Source organism: Convolutriloba macropyga, chromosome 4 (genome assembly GCF_964194025.1).
Source record: "Convolutriloba macropyga chromosome 4, txConMacr16.3, whole genome shotgun sequence".
NCBI classification, from domain to species: Eukaryota; Metazoa; Xenacoelomorpha; order Acoela; family Convolutidae; genus Convolutriloba; species Convolutriloba macropyga.
The window spans coordinates 2,227,886-2,248,371 of NC_134471.1; the positions used below are offsets into that span (position 1 = coordinate 2,227,886).

The 20,486-nt window shown below is 35.1% G+C and overlaps 2 protein-coding genes across 3 annotated transcripts in view; both read right to left on the reverse strand.

Annotated features, from left to right (window-relative positions):
- Positions 1-3,960: 3,960 nt before the first annotated feature.
- Positions 3,961-6,763, reverse strand: LOC142337952 (uncharacterized). Its single transcript, XM_075387584.1, has 2 exons — positions 6,279-6,763; positions 3,961-4,074 (listed from the first exon to the last, which is right to left on the reverse strand). Exons 1-2 carry the CDS (start codon positions 6,504-6,506, stop codon positions 3,961-3,963), a joined length of 342 nt encoding a protein of 113 aa, XP_075243699.1. The 5' UTR covers positions 6,507-6,763.
- A 1,501-nt stretch (positions 6,764-8,264) lies between these two features.
- The window catches only part of LOC142337409 (anaphase-promoting complex subunit 10-like), a 273,473-nt gene continuing 261,251 nt past the window's right edge, over positions 8,265-20,486 (reverse strand). Inside the window, exons 3-6 of one of the 2 annotated variants that reach the window (XR_012758946.1) lie at positions 20,166-20,329; positions 19,735-19,839; positions 9,096-9,613; positions 8,587-8,675 (exon numbers count right to left, since the gene is read on the reverse strand). Coding sequence is in view for 1 of the 2 variants with exons in the window: in XM_075386588.1 (XP_075242703.1) it covers positions 9,431-9,613; positions 19,735-19,839; positions 20,166-20,329 (452 nt within the window). In the remaining variant the exon portion in view is untranslated. Of the gene's footprint in view, positions 9,614-19,734; positions 19,840-20,165; positions 20,330-20,486 lie in introns of both variants that reach the window. The other variant, XM_075386588.1, reaches the window with a different exon arrangement.

Consider the following 20,486-nt stretch of genomic DNA (forward strand, 5'->3'; position numbering starts at 1 on the left):
ATAAAGCAAACGTAATGTAGTCAAATTCTTAAACGATCATATTCAAACACATGGAGTTCGTAGAAATATTAGAGTAGATCAAGAACGCTGTCTAATAGGAAATAAAGTTCAAAACTTCAGCAAACAAAATAATATTAACAATATTACAGCGCCTGCTAACAATCACAGAGCGATTTGATTAGTGAAGCGTTTGATACAAACAATTAAAAGACGACTAAGCTGCATGAAAATAGAAAAAATACATTCACAATTAAAGATGCAATAATGTCAATAGTGTATCAGTTACGTATATGCAAACAAAAGACAACAAATATAACACCTTTCCAAGCACACTTTGGAAGAAAACCAAATACACAACTTAGTAATATAAGTACAACCCCAAAAAGCATCAAACCTTCCTTATGAAAATATTCCAGATCTTTATTTAGACGCAGACACAGTCACAGTAAAGGATTGTCTCGACGATAACGGTTAGGTGACAGGGGAACGCAGCAGCATCCTATTTGAGGAGGCCATAACGAAAACCCAAGTGGATGCGGGCCGGCGATAAAATGGTGGGAAGTACAAAGCGGTATGCCGTTTCAGTCTTCAGCCAAAGCTCTCTAACCCAAAACCCCGAAAGGAAAGATCATTAGAGCTGAAGCTGTCTAGAAAGGTGTCGAAGAGATCAAAACGAGATTTACGAGGTCTCTGGAACACATTGGCGCCTGGAAAAAAGGTTTACGTACGTCACCAACAACAACAACGGTATTTAAAGAACCAGGTGTTCCTGAAGTAAAGGTCTGCAACAGCCACATTACAGTACAGTACACTCGAAAGGATTGAAGAAAAAGTATAGAGGCGACATCAAGATCCGGCATAGTAAGAAGAACAATACGTCGGGGATTTCGTCGGCGAACAGCAACATATCTAAAGCTATGTCCGCACGAAAACCATCAAAACCCCAATCATCAACAAGTCTCAGCCGAAAATCGTCTGCAACACCGAATACGTCAGCCGCATCGTCAACTTCAAGCCCAACAACTTCAAAAAGTAAACAAAATTGCCGAGCTCCAGATAACTATGGATTTGAGAGCTCAGCGTGCTCTAAGCAATCAAGAATCAATCCTAGCCCCTAAACAAGCGCGAACTACTAATCCTGTCACAGAGACACTAATCCAGGAGGAAGCGTCGCTACCACCACTAGTAGAAACTTCGTTCCAACCCTCCTGTTGTTAGTCCACCGGATCCACGAATCCAACCAATTGAGAAAACGTCTTCTGATCAGGAATACGACTATGACTATGCTTACTATGAACGAGAGGTCAGCATGAGCGTATTTGATGCAGAAATTCAAATATAAAACAATTTCACACTATTGATTTTAAATTGTGCATTTAATTTATTTTGCAATTTCAATTTATTTGTTGATGCATTAATTTTTCATTTATGATCAATACTTGTTGTCATGTTCACTTAAATGATGGCAAAAATCTTATGTTTACGTAATTCAATTGTTCACTGTTCAGAAACAAGTTGCATTCGTGTTACATTTGCTCTTTAAATTTCGCGGTTTGGTTAATTTATTCTGTAGATACTGACTCTTTATATCTACATCAATTCCATTTGGAAAGCCATAGCATTTCCATGTCTCATGTTGTTGTTGGAAACTTAACGTTATTATTTATACTTACCAGTAATATGTTATTTATATTTAAAAATTTGATATCTTGCAGTATTCAAATTTTCTGTTAAAGTCACGGATATATGATACGGTTATATCATAAGATCTGAAAGTGCACTAAAATAATCATTGTCCTTATATCATTTAAGATTAATTTTAACTTCAATGTCATTCACTTAGGTAAAGCTTTACCTCCGACTAAAAAGTCAGTATTCAGATGTGTTCACACTCCCCACTTTTGTTATTAGTATCATTTTCATTCTTTTATCAGTTGATCTTAAATTCAGTTGTTTGTAAATCTCTCCTGTTTTGAATTGAGAATAGTTTGTTGGAATCGAGTCGGCATTCCACATCGTTAGAAGAGAGTTACATTTCTAACGCTATTGCTTAGTAGAAGTAAATGCTGTAATCGCAAGCTACACAAAATACGGTGGATTCGCACCACGCATCCAACTCTACTAAAGAAGACAAGCATTCGTCACTCAATGGCATACTTCTACCGTTAGAAGTACCGCAACGTGCTTGATTCACTAACTTCAAGAACCCTTGTTGTTTCTCATCAAAAGTCTATTTCACAACCCCTTGAAAGAATTTGAATCATATCTCGTCTATTCAACTTTTGGAGTCTCTGGACTGCGCTTCTATCTTTTTGAAAGCCCAAAACTGCCCGTGTACTAGTGTCTAACTCTGCCTCAATTTTTGAACCGATGTATCCTATTGTGGATTAATAACTGCACACAGCTTTAACTCTTGTCTGATTTTTACTCTATAAGTTGGGGTCCAAATCTAACCCTTGCGGGACAAACAGAACCAATACTTTTCTTTTTGACTTTATTTACATTTCGAAAAGACTCTTCATCTCTAGTTACACCACTTCTTGGGTCTTAAGTCGCTGACTTCTTCCAAAGCCTCTTCAGTAGGCAAAGCATCGACGCCATTTCTTGATCCTCACTCATTTGTAACAAATCTACAATGCCAAGGTAGTACATTCTGCACTTCTCTCAATTCACGAATCTCTGACGGAAAATACTCAACAAAAGAAAACGCACTCCACTCCTTTTTTTCTAACGTAATTTCTCCTTTTTCTACTCTTCGTGCTCCTCAGCTCTAACAATTTCTACTACCTCTAACAATCCTTTCTGTCTGAGAAGATTCCTTAGCCGCTCACTTCCGCTAAACCTAATTCCTCCACTCGTATCAGTAACTACTGTTCCTCTAATCTGACTTAATCTGCTTTGCCACTCTACGCTGAAGTCCTGCTGCTGTTGAGCCACCACTGGTCCCCTTTGCAAACTTCTCCTCGCTCTCTCTCAGAGTTAAGCTTTCAGACTCGTTTTCCTCCAGTATGAACAGAAATTAAAAACCGGTGGAAATCTATCGCCCTCTCTTTCTCTCTACTCTCTACTCTCAAACCTTACACTCACAATCGTCACAGGCCAAATACCAGCTTACCAACATCATGTTTCAAGCTCTCGATACTCTGAACTGGCCTTCTTTCCTCAAGAACAACTAATTACTAACAAAAACACTTACTAAACTTGCTCTCTCAACCTTTCTCACTTTAGACTACCTCTACTTCTCACTTCTCTCTACCTTGTCTCACAAATCTCTTGATCTCGGCCGCGGCCCCGTAACAACCTTTGCTATGAAAGCCGATACCCTACTCAACCCTCTGCAAAAACTCAGCTTCAAGCAAATTAGGCTATTGATTCAGTGAAATCTCACTCTCAATATTCTAGTCTCAAGAAAAGCTTAGCAACAACAATACCAACAGTCGTGCTCCAACTCAACTGGAAACTGCTCTGCGCCATCACACACTTTCTCCCTCTCAGTCAAGCTCCAACTTGCCTCTGTTCACGGGTTTATTTTTTTTCAATCGTCGTCGTCAAATCTCCTTCACTCTCCTGTTGTTCGCACTTGCAAAGTCCAACGTCGAACTACTACCACCACAGGCGTGTTTTGATGGCTCTCGGACTTCTATTGGAGGGTTCTCTTGTCCCCACGCTGCTCTTGTTGGATGTAAGAAACGCTAGTGCGAATAATGAATTGATTCGAGTAATGAATTAACATCAAATGAATGAAAAGGAAAAGTAAAAGATCACAAAATTAAATCAAAATTCGAGCAGAGTTTTATTATAAAAGATGGTTCACAACTTTAACTTTGTAATCAAATTCACAACTTAAGAGCAACTACTCATTATCAAAGCAGAATTTCTCAGCACAAGAAGTACTCCAAATTGCTCTCAATTAAGCCGCTTGATCTGACAGCGGTTCTCCGTTGTTCTCTTTTTATCGAGTCAGTTCAACTCTCTCAACAATGTCTTTGTTATCACAACTTCTCTACAGGTAAACTTCTCAGCTACGGTTCTCTTATTGTAATGATTTGGTGATGTTGTTCTACTCCTTGGTAACTAAACAAGCAACAACGTACAAGGAAATTTCAAACAAGAGAATCTGTTCACTTCGCATTATGGGCCACATTAGTTACGACTTTGTAACCTTAACTTTTTATGACTTCATATGAATAATTGAATGACCAGAGCGCCTTCCTTATACAATGCTGACTACTAAAGCTATTCAAATTAAAACAAAAGCAGTATCAGACTTATGAAGCTACTAGTTAATCAATCGGTCAACCACTCAATTCAAGAAATTAGCCATTTTGGGAAGTTTACAGTCCCCACACGGTATTTATTAAACAAATTCTCCCAAAAATGACAGCGATGGAACTTGCCCCGTGGTATGTACTAACTCCCTACCAAGTTTGATCAGGCTAAGGTAAAGACCTGACTAACTATTTTTGAAATCTTGATCCCCATCAGAAAATGAATATTGCACCCATTTAACTTCTAAGACCTCTTGTTTTTGTTCCATAAATGTCTGGTTTGCCAAATGGCATTGAATCGCAAGCCAACAGTCTTAATAACAAATTGTTGGTCACCGATTTTCAAAATTCAAGTTCTATCACTTTCAATTGCGACACTTTTGTGAGAAAAGTAGGATTTCCCAAATTCTACACATAACTTTATTGATATTGTATGATTTGCTATTTTTCCTACCGTTTACGTATATTAGAACGTATTATACGCATTTCAAACGCTATTTGTATTTGTTAGAAACTGTTTATTTACATTGTAACACTTTCTCCCGAAACAATATTTTGCTGATGATCAAAATATTTCTATTCAATTTTTTTTTTGAAAAAATCAGAATCGATTTTTATTTATGCTTAACGTTAGATTACTTGTGATAATTTATTAAACAATTTGGGCATAGTTATCAGCCTCATCATCAGAATCACATCAATAAGATCACATCAGTTTGGGATTAATTAGGGAAATTTCCTAAGCAAACTAATTTGTTTTTGCAGTTATAGTTTTTATAGCATTAAAAGATGTAAACCAGTCAATGCAATTTTTAAGCAATCATTAAACTATCAATTTTTAGACGGGAATATTCTACTATGGGGACAGAAATCAATTTTTTCTCGAAATCCCCACCATTCTTTTTGATTTTTGCAGATAGCAGATTGTATTTTTGTGGCCGAGAAAATCAGTCTCCAAAATTTACAACTACTTCCAGCTTTTTTACATTTCCCCACCACAATATTTTCACATTCGTGTTTATAATTTCAAAAACCAAAGATCGGAGGATACAAAGTTTTACCCTCAACGAAAAATTTATGTGCACTGAAGCAGAAAAATTTCTTTTGCTTAATATTAGCATTTCCTTAAACAGGGAGCCATCTAATTGAGAGAAGTTCATGAATCAATACGATTCAAAAAAGCGCACCAAAGATTCATCGGGCGCTTTCGTAAGGGAATTTTAACAAAGTAAATTGGTTGCAATGAAAAATAGAGATACTTTAATGAATATAATTGGGCAATTCTGATGAAGCCACTGAAATGTTGAGATGCGATACTCTAGTTGACGCATATATTTTCTTTTTTAAAAGTTTATTAAGTGCGACCCTAGATTTTGTAACGCAAAATAAAACACTTCCAAAGATAATTTAGATTTTCTCTCCAAACGAACTTAGGGAAGCATATTTTATTGTTGCTCAAATCAGGTATAATCCGATGGTATCTCTGATGCAGGCATCTCTGCTATAAAACCATTTAAAAACCAAGCAGAGTCATATTTTTTTTTCGAAAAACTGCAGTATTTTGAGTAATATGCTCTCGATGATTAGCGTGAAGACTTCCAGCTGTCAGCGGTAGCCAAGTCAGCGGTACAACATCTCATGACTGCAGAAATTATTCAACAAATTTTAAAGAAAGATCTATATTTTGTACACAGATATAGCTGATTCCTATTTTCAAAAGAGATAACCCAACTACTGCGAGCAGTTTTTGTTTTGCAACAAACTAATTGTAGACCTGTTTCTTTGGTCTCAAGGTAACTATAAACAAGTGTTTCGAACTACTATCAGTCTCAAAGAGCTTCAAGTGCAATTGTATCAAAACTACTGTTTCCTTTTTCTAATCGTGACGCACAATTACGCCAAATCGTACGCAAAAATTATTTTTAAATCTTAAAAGATCCAAAAATCAAAATCATATGAAATTCGTGTCGTACCTTCTGTATTGTACCCTCATTATTAATATCTGCTTACCGTTTCAATTTCTCTATTTTCACATTTTTCGTCTTTTTCTTCATTCTTCGCCTTGATTATACTGCAATTGGATTTAATCAACTCGGAAGTGTAATGAGTTGCAATCTTGATTTCTCTTTTCATCATGGCCAATTCGCGTTTGGACACTACAACGTGTTCTGCCTTGTTGATTTTTCCTGCCTTGTTAATTGCCAAGGCTGTGCCAGATTGTACCGCGTTCTTCTCCATTGCAATACGCCTTCACTTTGCAGAGGTTGATTACGTCTGGTTTAAAGAGCTTACCTTACTGAAAGTCAGAAATTAGCTGGTGAAACCAAACCCAACAAGGAGGCTTCCTTATGTGCAATTGAACATAATGTTCCGACCTCACTGATTCACAATCTTGTCTCTATTGTCTAGCAATTGAAGATATGAACCGCTTTGAAAAATTAGTTCATATTTTATTTAAACTTTGATAGGTTCTTAAAAACAGGCACATGTCTATACACAAAAGATCAAACTAGTGATATCGAATTTCTTTATTTCATTGGAAAGAACATTGAAACAACGAAACGTCAGACATGAAATGAACTCTAATGCAACTGAAGTAGAAAAATGCAATTTTTCATGTGAAAAACTAATTTTGCCAAAAAGGAACAATTGAGTGCCAAAAATGAACATCTCTCCCAAGTTCAAACTGAATCTGAAACGGTAACGAAGCAAGTAAATGTATTTAACAAGTGGCCTTTATTTAATTTCGATTAGATTTTAAATTCTCAATAATTCTTAATAAGTTATTAAAAAAACCTCTGCACTCGACTGAAAATTTAAACTGAGAAAGCAAAATCTGATTCAAGCAGAGTATACTCCATGAGGTGAGTCACAGGAAGAGATGCTAGTCATGTTTGCCCAGGAAACTTATCAAACAATTGTTCCGGCAAATTGGTTTCATATTTCAATACACACACACACATGCGAACGAAAATAAAAACAGAAAAAATCCTGAAAATTCCGATAAAAATTTTTGATGCTATATTTGAAAAGCAACCTCACTGTAAACTCAGAAACTACAATCACTCCTCACACACACAATCACACACACCAGGAGACAGGAGTAGAAATCAACTAGGACATCCTGCTAATATTATTTTACGATTGGACAAAACAATATTGAAGGCAAATAAATTCTTTCCAAAGCTGTTTTTATTTTTGAATCAAAATCCAAAAACACCAAATTTAACCAAAACAAAAGCCAAATTTAACCAAAAACAGCATGCGATCGCAAAAACAAAAATCGCCGTGGTTTAAGGATATAACTGGCGTCATTTTCCTATCTACGATTAGCTATCAGTTGCAAATTGAAATCTGTTCGATGTGGCAATTTGATCTTTTTAAAAGATTATTTAGTTTGAACATCTTAAGAATACCCTGCTTTAGGGAGCGCAGGAGAAAGCATTCTTATAAACTTTTCTCATTTACTCAAATTAATACTCTGATTTATCATATTTACTCATTGTTTCTTTCTTTCATAAAATGACCATTTAATAGGTTGCAACATTTCCTGTAATAATTCTGGCCGATCTCCCTTTATTTATATCAGCTCAAATACTTTTAGCGGTAAAAAAATCCCTGAAACTTTACTGCTATCAATACGTATGTAGAATAGCCTGTTGCTTATAGTGACAGTATTTTTTACAGAATTCAATACGTTTATTTGGAAAATAGATAATAATCGGCACTAAAAGTTTAAGCAAAAGTAAGTATCACAAAATTTTAACTCAGAATTTGATCAAAATTTTCTTCAGATCTTGCCATTGTGTATTGATAATCGACTATCCAATTTTTCTGATCACGACTCAGCGTAATTCCAATTCCTTAGTAGTTTCTCGGCATTTTAGCAAATTTTTCATCGTAACTGCAAAATATTCCATCATCGGCCTTCAGCCGAGATTCCTCAAATTAATTTATTAGTTTTGACTTCAAATGTTGCTATGCAATGAGAAAGTACACATTCATGAAGAATAAACTGTCCCAATAAAAACGTCACAGAACCATTAATCATTATCAATTAAAATTCGCAAACAGTTTCTCAGAATGTTTCTTCAGAATTTTTTCAAAATTACTGCACACAAATGTTTGCATCGTCATTCGTACGCAATATCGAAGTGAGTTCATTCACGCAATATCGAAAAGGTTTCATTTGTCTCCGGAATAAAATTTAAAGATGTTCTTTTCCATTATAACATGTAATGCCATCGATACACACATTTTTCAAAATTTTGAGCACGTCATTCAATATTTGAACTGAATGTTTATCTTGAATATCTTGATTGCCATCGTCACAAAGTTCAACAGTTTCGCTTTTCGGGTTTGAAATCCTTGCATTTTCCCATAGCGATTTCCAGATTTCGGATTCGTCTAAAACTTATAAAGCACTGAGAACGCTTTGTAAAAAAAAAGTAGAAATCAATTTTTAGTTTCTTTTTTTTTTACTGAAATAACACAAACTCAAAAAAGTCCATTTCGGGAACCATCTTGTTTCCGCCAGTTTTATTAACTCAAGTTGGCAATATTCCAAGTCATTTTATCGTACTTCATTTTTATTTGTCAAATCAAGCCAACGTTTAGCCGATCAAGTAATCTCGCACTTCATTTCAAACGAGTTATTACAGCATCTTGTTGAAGGCAATTTAAATCTCATTTTGTTGAAATTCTAAATAGTTGTCCTCATTGCATTGTAATTTTTCCATAATAGCAAAAATTCGTCACTCAGCAAACATTTCTTTTATTTTTACAGCATCTAAAACTTCGATCGATAAGAATGATCGAGAAACGTACAAGATACTCAAGCCATCCCAAGGTTCAATTGATACAAAAGATTGCAGCATCTTTTCACAGGTATTTTTTAGATCTCCATTCTCGTCTGAACAGTTGTCCTCAAAATAGTTTTCCTGATTGAGTTGCAAACTCTCCATCGTAGCACACATTTTATCAACACCATCTCAATATTCGATTGATAAGAAGACGCCGTAACACATTGTAATGTGCTCAAAATAGTTTTTGTGATCTCGTCTGAAATAGTTAACTCATATCTTGTCAAACAACAAACATTTTAATCACACCATCTCACACTTCGATTGATAAGAATAGAACACTCGTGAGGCATTGTTCTATCATCGACATACAGCATACATGCTCATTTCTACAGAGTTGAACACGGGCATAGTATCGAGTGAAGACAGACTGTTGTGAGAGCAGGGAGAGAACACCTTCACTTGTCTGACGTGAGTGTCTCGTCCATTCTGATGGTTGCCCTCAACTGAGATCTGCACCATGAACGTCTTTATAGGCCTGTCCTGTGAATCGCGCATCAAAAATAGATATAAATGCAATCTTGGCAAGCGTTGCGTCCTTTTTTCACGGACCCCATGAGAAAAATGGATCATGAATATTTGCGGTACCTAATTATTTGAACTATATAGAAAAACATAGCAGCCAGATCGCCAGAGAAAAGCCGCGATAGCTCTGTAGTCGCACAAACAAAATAAAAACAGATCAAAACGAGAATTTTTTCTTCTTTCTAGTAATTGCTGTCATATATGTTATATTTTGATTAAAAATCTGTATGCTGCTATTAGCTGCTTTGAAATAACCTTCAATAAGAAGGACACACTCAGTTGACGTTATCTTCATGAAATAAATGAAACAAAAGTCATTTCGAGAGTGAGTTAAGTCATATATGACCAGGACAGATTTCGAGTAATCGTGACTTCATACGGTCATACAAAAATCTTGAAATAGAAAAAGACAGAAGGATGCCAAAATTCGGTAAGTTTTTGAACACAGAGATGGATCCCTACAAACACTAACTACAAACTCAAACAATTAGTTATTGCCTCATTAGCAAACGATGAGAACCGTCAATAATAGGACTAGTATTAAGACAAAAACTACTTAAAACGGGACAAAACTAAAAAATCAGAAAATAGCCGCAATAGCTTCGTAATCTTCATTGTCAAGAAGATAAAAGAAACAGAAAAAATTCTTTTCATTAATGCTGAGACGTTAAATTTTAATTAAGAATCTGTTGAAGTTATTTCTGCTTCTATTAGCTGCTCTCAAATAGCCTTCAATTAGAGTGATACGGACTCACTTGACCTTATCTCTTTGAATTAAAGTAAAGAAAAGTCAGTTTTAGAGTCAGGAAGTCATTTTTGAGAGCTAGGTAATTCACGCGTGACCAAAAAAATAATCACGCGAATGAACAAAAACTCGCTCCAATAAGAGTGAAAAATGACGTCACAAACTAACTTCAGTTCAAATTGCATGAACGAATGAACAAACAGCAGATTTGAAGTGGATACATTCGAAACAAAAATCTTGAAGACGAAATAAAAAAAACATAGCCGAAGGAATTCCGGAACTGACTCAAAGAAAGAAATTGACTATCCTCGCTGACCTAATGCACATTCAGCATAATCATACAATGCATTTTGAAACATCAGGAAAAATAACATGAAAAAAATTAAACAAAATGTGATATACCATCTGATAAAAAACTTTAGTTATGACTCAAAAAAGGTAAAAGACCAGTTAGTACAAGTATTTTCTAACCAAAAATTAATAAGTGACAGACAAACTCATAAAATGGATTCATAAAGAGAAAACCGAGGAAAGGGAAATGAGACGATGACGGACAAAACCGAAAAAAAAAATACTCTCCAAATTAATTCTCTACAAATGCTAAAAGCAACTTCCGAACCATTAATCTGCGAAAAAGTTCATTACATTCTTCGAACATCAGTCAGGCTGCCAATACTTGACGGAGAAGTAATAAACAAATAAAATATGAAAAAAAAACAAATCTGAGAAAAAATGTAATATTTATTTAGGTGAACTGCCCTGTTTAGCTTTGAAGATTCTTCCCAGCCATTGTTGGGAAGAACCTTTTTATAAGTTCAAAGGCAAAACCTTTTTATAAGTTCTTCTGCTAGATCAGTCACTCATCTAGTGACTGATCTAGCAAAAAAGATCTAGCAAAAAGATCTAGCAAAAAAGATCCAGCAAAAAAAAACAATTGAAAACAGCCAAGAACAAAAAACACGAAAGGAAATCTGTGTAAATAATTTTAGTGAAATGTGCCATGTCTAGACTTGAAGGGTCACAACTGACGAATAAGAAGCGACCAAAAAAATACAACGAGAAGCGTAAGATCAGAAGAAATAGTCAAACATTTTTAAAACAGAGAAAAATCGGAAAAAAAATTGCTCGAAGTTAGCCACGAATTTGCCCGAACTTTCTTCAACAAAAACATTTGAAATTAAGAAACGATCGAAACGAAGGATGTAAAAAACTGCAAGTACAAATTATTTAAACCACATCTCCGCTAATTCTTAAAAAAAAATGAAGAACAAAAATTGCTAGAAGATTTAACCAAGGCAAAATGGTTTTAAAAAACAGCTGAAAATTGAATCTAAAATTGTAAAATTTGCCTCAAAATGCTTCCAAACACATAGTAAGCAAATATTAAATTAGTAGTTTGCATAGTTGTGAAAAAAACATTTGGAGATAAAACTAAAAAACCGGTTTGAACTATTTTTCTCGTTCCCTTTCAAAAACGAATTGAACAAAAATGCACTCTTTCTTCTCTCCGATCTTCGATTCGTTCAACTGTTTCACCTAAATGTTTAGTTTGCACATGCGGCATTTAGTTTGCACATCCTGTTTCAAATGCACTCCGAAAAATTAGCAATAAAAAATAAGTACAATTATTTATTTAGCAAAAATTAATCAAAGACGTTACAGTCATCCTTAGGTCTAAACTAAAATGTAAACACAGATTACAAAGATTCGAGAAACTAAAAAAATTTGCAGAACAATTGTCAAAATATTTAAATTATACAAAAACATAAAAATACAATTACGAAACAAATTTTCATTGAATTTGAAAGATTAAAAGTTGAAAAAAATCAATTTTCAATGAAATTAAACCACTGGCCGTTCACAGTGGCTCTTTTTCTACGAATTCAGACTTAAAACAAAGAAAGAATGGACAACAGCAAAAAACGGGTTAGCTTGTGTACAATTTTATAAACAAAAAAGACCTCACGTCCGAAAGAGTGATACATTGCACGAATTGCCAAACGAAAGTCGCCATATACACTGCTTTTTCAGAAAACAAAGTCCGATCAAGGTCCAAAATGAAGATATTAGTGAAGAAAATTAACTAAAAAATTGAAAAACAGGCGCCCATTTTACATTTGAAAAGAATTATTAGACTCTGCAAAACTTTGTCGTATCAATTTCAGAAAACTACATTAATGCAGCATCAATCGAAAACTATTTCTAGAAAAAACTAAATTACAAGTTTAAAAAACTGAGCCAAATGGAAGAAAAAACGGCTAAAAACGGCTATCTATATGCGGCATTCTGTCAAAAAACACTTTTCAAAGTCGAAAAGTCATTGCATGATCGAAGCGCATGATCAAAAAACCTCTCTCGTTCAGAAAAAAAATTAGTTCACACGGCAATTTTACTCTCTCTCGCTTTTAGGTCAAACCATCTGTATGAAGAGTACTTCCAGTAAAAAGAAAAACCTTAAGAAAACCGATACTCTTCTTTGAGTCGTAAAAAACAAGAGAAGGATAATAATAGCCCCAGCTATCGCTGTGCTGCTATTAAAAACCAATGATTTTGGAATTTGAAGGTAGAAAAATTGTAAACATTACTTTAAAGAACACCGCGCACCAATACAAATCAAATCCTTTGGATTTTTAAAAACCAAGAGCAGGCCAATAATAGCCCCAGCTATCGCTTTACGGCTATTAATTAAGATGCAAACAGTACTTGTGCGATCAGCATATAGTACAGCCACTTAAATATGGTTCATCCAGCTTTATTTAACTCTCCATCTTTTAATTACTATCTATCATTACACCTTAAGTCATTTAACTCCGCAACCTATTCACCCCAATCTACTTCATCCCCATTTAAATGATCTATTTCCCCATCTAATTCAGTTTCTGTAGACTTCTCTGCAGCATTCAGTTGTAAAACTCCAGCGCTGGAACGATTTTAAAGCGCGGGCTACTAAATGGTTTCGTAGTTGAGTTTTTCAAACCCCATTCTCCTATTTTTCGGACAAAATTCAGGATAACTTGAAAGTAACCTGCTAAAGTTTAGCAATTGTATGGTTAAGTAATTGGGGTCTTAAATGATCTGGGGGTTTTAAAAAATCAGGGTGAAAAAAATGTCACACCTTTATGTGTACTTCATTAGCTCCCACTTGAGCTAAGATCTCATCAACTTCGAAGTGCCAGAGACCGAGTAGCATCCCCTTCAGAGAGTGTGTAGACGGGGGATGGGAAAGCGGACAGGATTTATTCTAATCACAAAGGTTAGAGCAAGAAAACTATACATGGTACAATACACTATATATTGCAATATTCTTTGTAATTATTGCTACAACTGTTGCATTTGTGTATTAGCAAATGCAGTTTTGAATATTTGGGTCTTTCCCATTATAGCCACCCCCCCTTAGTTTACTGGTCATATAACCTATAGCCCCCCTCCACCCCCAATCATGGTAACTATTATTACGGGGGGGGTATAATGAGAGACTCGAATGTATTTACGAAACTTTCAATCTGTGCTACTGTGAGAATTGTGAAAGATTGCATATAACACTAACATTTTTGTCAGTCAAAAAAGTGGCTATCCATCCCGAGGGATCATCCAACACAAGTTTCTCAACCACTGAGAGGTCATGGAAGTTGTTCCCCACCTTGATTGTCACCTGAAATTTTTTTAAAATCTATACAAGAGACGGCTGCTCTTTATAATAAATTCGTTTTCGGTTGGTACTCAACAACGAAATAGAAATAATCATTGTCAAAATGTTTCATAAGGAATCAATAATATTACATGAATAGCTTTTGAATCAAATTAAAATTTTGAATACATTTTATTAATAATTTGTTCTTTGCAACCGCAAATCTGAAAGACAGTCAAGTAAAACAATCTTCTAACCACTGAAAAAGTGGTTAAAATATCACGACAATGTAACGATGAACGCAGCCTATCAAGACAAGATTGACAGAGAAAATTGAGGAAAACTTGGAAAACTATCGAAATGCAAACCTCTTTTGGAGTGTAGCTCTCATCCTGTTTGTAGTCTGCGTACAGCATAATGCAATGCAGCTGTGTCTTCTGTAGGAACTGGATGTTGATCACGTGTGGCTGTGGCCCATCTGACTGCCAGTAAGTACTAGTCAGACCATCTCGCAACTGACCCACGCCAAAACCTATCAACAGTTAAAAATTTTGTCAGAATAATTTCATCGGATCGTAACCACTGCGCATGAAAACGACAGGTGCAGCTTAAATCAAAATTAAATTGAGCAAATCGTAGTGTCCAATGTTTGTTGATGAAACCTATCTGACCCACCACTTGGGGGGGCGTGGGGTACTATATACTCAAATGGTTTTTGTTCAGTCAATTTTGCTCTATCGATATATTCATCAAAGAGTGTTGCGAGTGGTATCATTAGAAAACCCGTGCATCATTTATTTTTGGTTATTGAAATATTTCAATTGCTAATTAACGTATTTTTGCAAACTTATGGAATAATTAGGCGTGTTTGTTAGGCGCGCAGGAAAAATGGGGCTAGGTTCGGACTGATCTTGGATTTTTACAATCAATAATTATTCCGATTGCATTATGGCGCGGTCATTTTCAAGCACTTTTCGCAGTTTTGTTTATTTCATGCCCATTACTGACGAATATAAATTCAAATAAAGTCCGAAATAAGGACAGATCCTACTAACAACAAAAAGAAGCTTAATGAATACTTAACATGTCTTCAGTAAAAAGCTCATAGTTTTTATGGCTTCGACACTGTTGTTTTATTTGAATAATTTTGTTTTGCCTTCACTTGTCATTCTCTTTGCAGCCTCATGACTTCGTCTTATTAATCAAAGATCCAATTAGGTATGCAATGCTCTGTTGTTATCTAATGCCTTTTAGGACCTTGAAAATATTTGTTTTGAGAAAATGTCATTGAAGTTTTGGAGTCATTTCCGTCCAAATGTAGCTTAGTCTCAGCATATACAGGAGAAACTTATTATTTTTTTCCAGGTAACGCAAAATACTCTTTATAGTAGTTTTAATTTTAACTAGTGGTTTCATGGATTTCTTACTACGAAATTTCATAAAGGTTTTGTGATTTTTGCATATTTGCCTATATTTGAAGCTGTTATTTTTCCCTTTTCAAATTATCACATTCAGGATAGCTCTCTCGTTAAAATTATAAGAAATTTTCTAATTTTGCTGCTAATTGTGGTTATTTTTGTTGGCGAACGGCATACTCTTGACAACCAAAGCCTTAAATGCTTCTTTGGATGTTTAAATTTATCCATTTACTGATTTCAGTTTATAGCTAACGGTTTTAATGAAATTCAACTAATTTTTCTGTGAAGAAAATATTTGCACTTCCCTATTTTTGATCTCATTGTCTCATTATTGACAAAGCTCATCATTTTTCCGTGGCTCCAAACAATATTTGCGGTGTTGGTATGTTTTGACTGACGTCTTAAGAGCTTATAAATGTGTTTTCAGAAGAGTTCCGTGAGTTTTTGGTACTGATCAAAATTTGTGGTTCTTTTTGGTGCCTTTTCACAAAGACCCTTTGCAAAGAAAACCTATTTAAAATCAAGAGACCAAACCACAAAAATTCAAATCCATTTCTCAATTTAAATTTTCAATGACGTAGTTTTAATGGCTTCAGCAGTGTGGTTCCAAATAATTCCTTATGAAACTTTGAATTCTGTCCCTATTTATTCACAAGTTTAATTTTTGGACATTTGCACACTTCTGAGGTTGTGTTTCCTTGCCACATTATCACACTAAAAGGGTGCTCCAACTGGCGCTGAAAATGTGCAATTGAAGATGTTCACCGTGAATAGCTTATAGTTTTCACGCTTGCGACATCGCTCTCTTGTCAGATTTATTTTTTTTTCGTTTTTGCCGTTCATTTTGTAATTTTCTGACATATTATGGATAATGACAGGTCTCAGTTGCTTCATATCGGGTATAAACTAGCATCTTTTTAAATAAACATAAGCGATTAACGTCGGGCGAATTGCACTCAAAGGACCGACGAGCGGTTGGCTTTGTCAGTAGCTAGCCACGCGGGGAGGGGGAGTTGGGGCCACATTGGCCGGGGGCAATAAATAGCGGGGGGGGGGGGGTGGGCAACAGCGGGGGAGGGGCTTAAATCTTTAATAAACAAATAAAATATGAAAAAAAAACAAATCTGAGAAAAAATGTAATATTTATTTAGGTGAACTGCCCTGTTTAGCTTTGAAGATTCTTCCCAGCCATTGTTGGGAAGAACCTTTTTATAAGTTCAAAGGCAAAACCTTTTTATAAGTTCTTCTGCTAGATCAGTCACTCATCTAGTGACTGATCTAGCAAAAAAGATCTAGCAAAAAGATCTAGCAAAAAAGATCCAGCAAAAAAGTTAAAAAAAAAACAATTGAAAACAGCCAAGAACAAAAAACACGAAAGGAAATCTGTGTAAATAATTTTAGTGAAATGTGCCATGTCTAGACTTGAAGGGTCACAACTGACGAATAAGAAGCGACCAAAAAATACAACGAGAAGCGTAAGATCAGAAGAAATAGTCAAACATTTTTAAAACATAGAAAAATCGGAAAAAAAATTGCTCGAAGTTAGCCACGAATTTGCCCGAACTTTCTTCAACAAAAACATTTGAAATTAAGAAACGATCGAAACGAAGGATGTAAAAAACTGCAAGTACAAATTATTTAAACCACATCTCCGCTAATTCTTAAAAAAATTGAAGAACAAAAATTGCTAGAAGATTTAACCAAGGCAAAATGGTTTTAAAAAACAGCTGAAAATTGAATCTAAAATTATAAAATTTGCCTCAAAATGCTTCCAAACACATAGTAAGCAAATATTAAATTAGTAGTTTGCATAGTTGTGAAAAAAACATTTGGAGATAAAACTAAAAAACCGATTTGAACTATTTTTCTCGTTCCCTTTCAAAAACGAATTGAACAAAAATGCACTCTTTCTTCTCTCCGATCTTCGATTCGTTCAACTGTTTCACCTAAATATTTAGTTTGCACATGCGGCATTTAGTTTGCACATCCTGTTTCAAATGCACTCCGAACAATTAGCAATATAAAATAAGTACAATTATTTATTTAGCAAAAATTAATCAAAGACGTTACAGTCATCCTTAGGTCTAAACTAAAATGTAAACACAGATTACAAAGATTCGAGAAACTAAAAAACTTTGCAGAACAATTGTCAAAATATTTAAATTATACAAAAACATAAAAATACAATACGAAACAAATTTTCATTGAATTTGAAAGATTAAAAGTTGAAAAAAATCAATTTTCAATGAAATTAAACCACTGGCCGTTCACAGTGGCTCTTTTTCTACGAATTCAAACTTAAAACAAAGAAAGAATGGACAACAGCAAAAAACGGGTCAGCTTGTGTACAATTTTATAAACAAAAAAGACCTCACGTCCGAAAGAGTGATACATTGCACGAATTGCCAAACGAAAGTCGCCATATACACTGCTTTTTCAGAAAACAAAGTCCGATCAAGGTCCAAAATGAAGATATTAGTGAAGAAAATTAACTAAAAAATTAATAAACAGGCGCCCATTTTACATTTGAAAAGAATTATTAGACTCTGCAAAACTTTGTCGTATCAATTTCAGAAAACTACATTAATGCAGCATCAATCGAAAACTATTTCTAGAAAAAACTAAATTACAAGTTTAAAAAACTGAGCCAAATGGAAGAAAAAACGGCTAAAAACGGCTATCTATATGCGGCATTCTGTCAAAAAACACTTTTCAAAGTCGAAAAGTCATTGCATGATCGAAGCGCATGATCAAAAAACCTCTCTCGTTCAGAAAAAAATTAGTTCACACGGCAATTTTACTCTCTCTCGCTTTTAGGTCAAACCGTCTGTATGAAGAGTACTTCCAGTAAAAAGAAAAACCTTAAGAAAACCGATACTCTTCTTTGAGTCGTAAAAAACAAGAGAAGGATAATAATAGCCCCAGCTATCGCTGTGCTGCTATTAAAAACCAATGATAATATATTTAAAGAAATTGTGTCTGTCATATATACCAGTAACTGTTCTTTGAAGACACTTGTAGAACACGTGTACAACCTTTTGAAATTATTGGCTAAAGAATCAGGAGAAAAATGAGTGAAAATAGGAGTCAAACTAGCGCACAAAACAAATTCGCTCTCAAAAACTGAAAACTTTTCCAAATATCAATTTCTCAATCCAATTTAAAGGTAATTGGAAAATCACGCTTCAAACCATCTTACTTTTTCGCTACCTTTTCTACTCCAGTGTGACTAAAATTACGTCTCTAAATTGACTTCTTTGAAATTTGAAGGTAGAAAAATTGTAAACATTACTTTAAAGAACACCGCGCACCAATACAAATCAAATCCTTTGGATTTTTAAAAACCAAGAGCAGGCCAATAATAGCCCCAGCTATCGCTTTACGGCTATTAATTAAGATGCAAACAGTACTTGTGCGATCAGCATATAGTACAGCCACTTAAATATGGTTCATCCAGCTTTATTTAACTCTCCATATTTTAATTACTATCTATCATTACACCTTAAGTCATTTAACTCCGCAACCTATTCACCCCAATCTACTTCATCCCCATTTAAATGATCTATTTCCCCATCTAATTCAGTTTCTGTAGACTTCTCTGCAGCATTCAGTTGTAAAACTCCAGCGCTGGAACGATTTTAAAGCGCGGGCTACTAAATGGTTTCGTAGTTGAGTTTTTCAAACCCCATTCTCCTATTTTTCGGACAAAATTCAGGATAACTTGAAAGTAACCTGCTAAAGTTTAGCAATTGTATGGTTAAGTAATTGGGGTCTTAAATGATCTGGGGGTTTTAAAAAATCAGGGTGAAAAAAATGTCACACCTTTATGTGTACTTCATTAGCTCCCACTTGAGCTAAGATCTTATCAACTTCGAAGTGCCAGAGACCAAGTAACGTCCCCTTCAGAGAGTGTGTAGACGGGGGATGGGAAAACGGACAAGATTTATTCTAATCACAAAGGTTAGAGCAAGAAAACTACGTGGTACAATACACTATATATTGCAATATACTTTGCAATTATTGCTACAACTGATGTTTATTTGCAAATGCAGTTTTGAATATTTGGGTCTTTCCCATTATAGCCACCCCCCTCAGTTTACTGGTCATATAACCTATAGCCCCCCCCCCCCACCCCCACCCCCCACCCCCAATCATGGTAATTATTATTACGAGGGGGGGGGGGGGGGTATAATGCGAGACTCGAATGTATTTACGAAACTTTCAATCTGTGCAAATGAAACGAATAGTGCTAATGTGAGAATTGTGAAAGATTGCATATAACACTAACATTTTTGTCAGTCAATAAAGTGGCTATCCATCCCGAGGGATCATCCAACACAAGTTTCTCAACCACTGAGAGGTCATGGAAGTTGTTCCCCACCTTGATTGTCACCTGAAATTTTTTAAAAATCTATCCAAGAGACGGCTGCTCTTTATAATAAATTCGTTTTCGGTTGGTACTTAACAACGAAATAGAAATAATCATTGTCAAAATGTTTCATAAGGAATCGATAATATTACATGAATAGCTTTTGAATCAAATTAAAATTTTGAATACATTTTATTAATAATTTGTTCTTTGCAACCGCAAATCTGAAAGACAGTCAAGTAAAACAATCTTCTAACCACTGAAAAACTGGTTAAAATATCAATATGATGAACGCAGCCTATCAAGACAAGATTGACACAGAAAATTGAGGAAAACTATCAAATACAAACCTCTTTTGGAGTGTAGCTCTCATCCTGTTTGTAGTCTGCGTACAGCATAATGCAATGCAGCTGTGTCTTCTGTAGGAACTGGATGTTGATCACGTGTGGCTGTGGCCCATCTGACTGCCAGTAAGTACTAGTCAGACCATCTCGCAACTGACCCACGCCAAAACCTATCAACAGTTAAAAATTTTGTCAGAATAATTTCATCGGATCGTAACCACTGCGCATGAAAATGACAAGTGCAGCTTAACTCAAAATTAAATTGAGCAAATCGTAGTGTCCAATGTTTGTTGATGAAACATATCTGACCCACTACTTGGGGGGGGG

What these genes read in the sequence shown, in the direction of transcription:
- LOC142337952 (XM_075387584.1), bottom strand. Translation starts at nt 6,506, where the DNA reads ATGGAGAAGAACGCGGTACAATCTGGCACAGCCTTGGCAATTAACAAG. An exon ending in AAAATAGAGAAATTGAAACG is followed by an intron (nt 4,075 to 6,278) that starts GTAAGCAGATAT and finishes TTGCTTGTTTAG; the next exon opens with TTACCAAGGAGTAGAACAAC.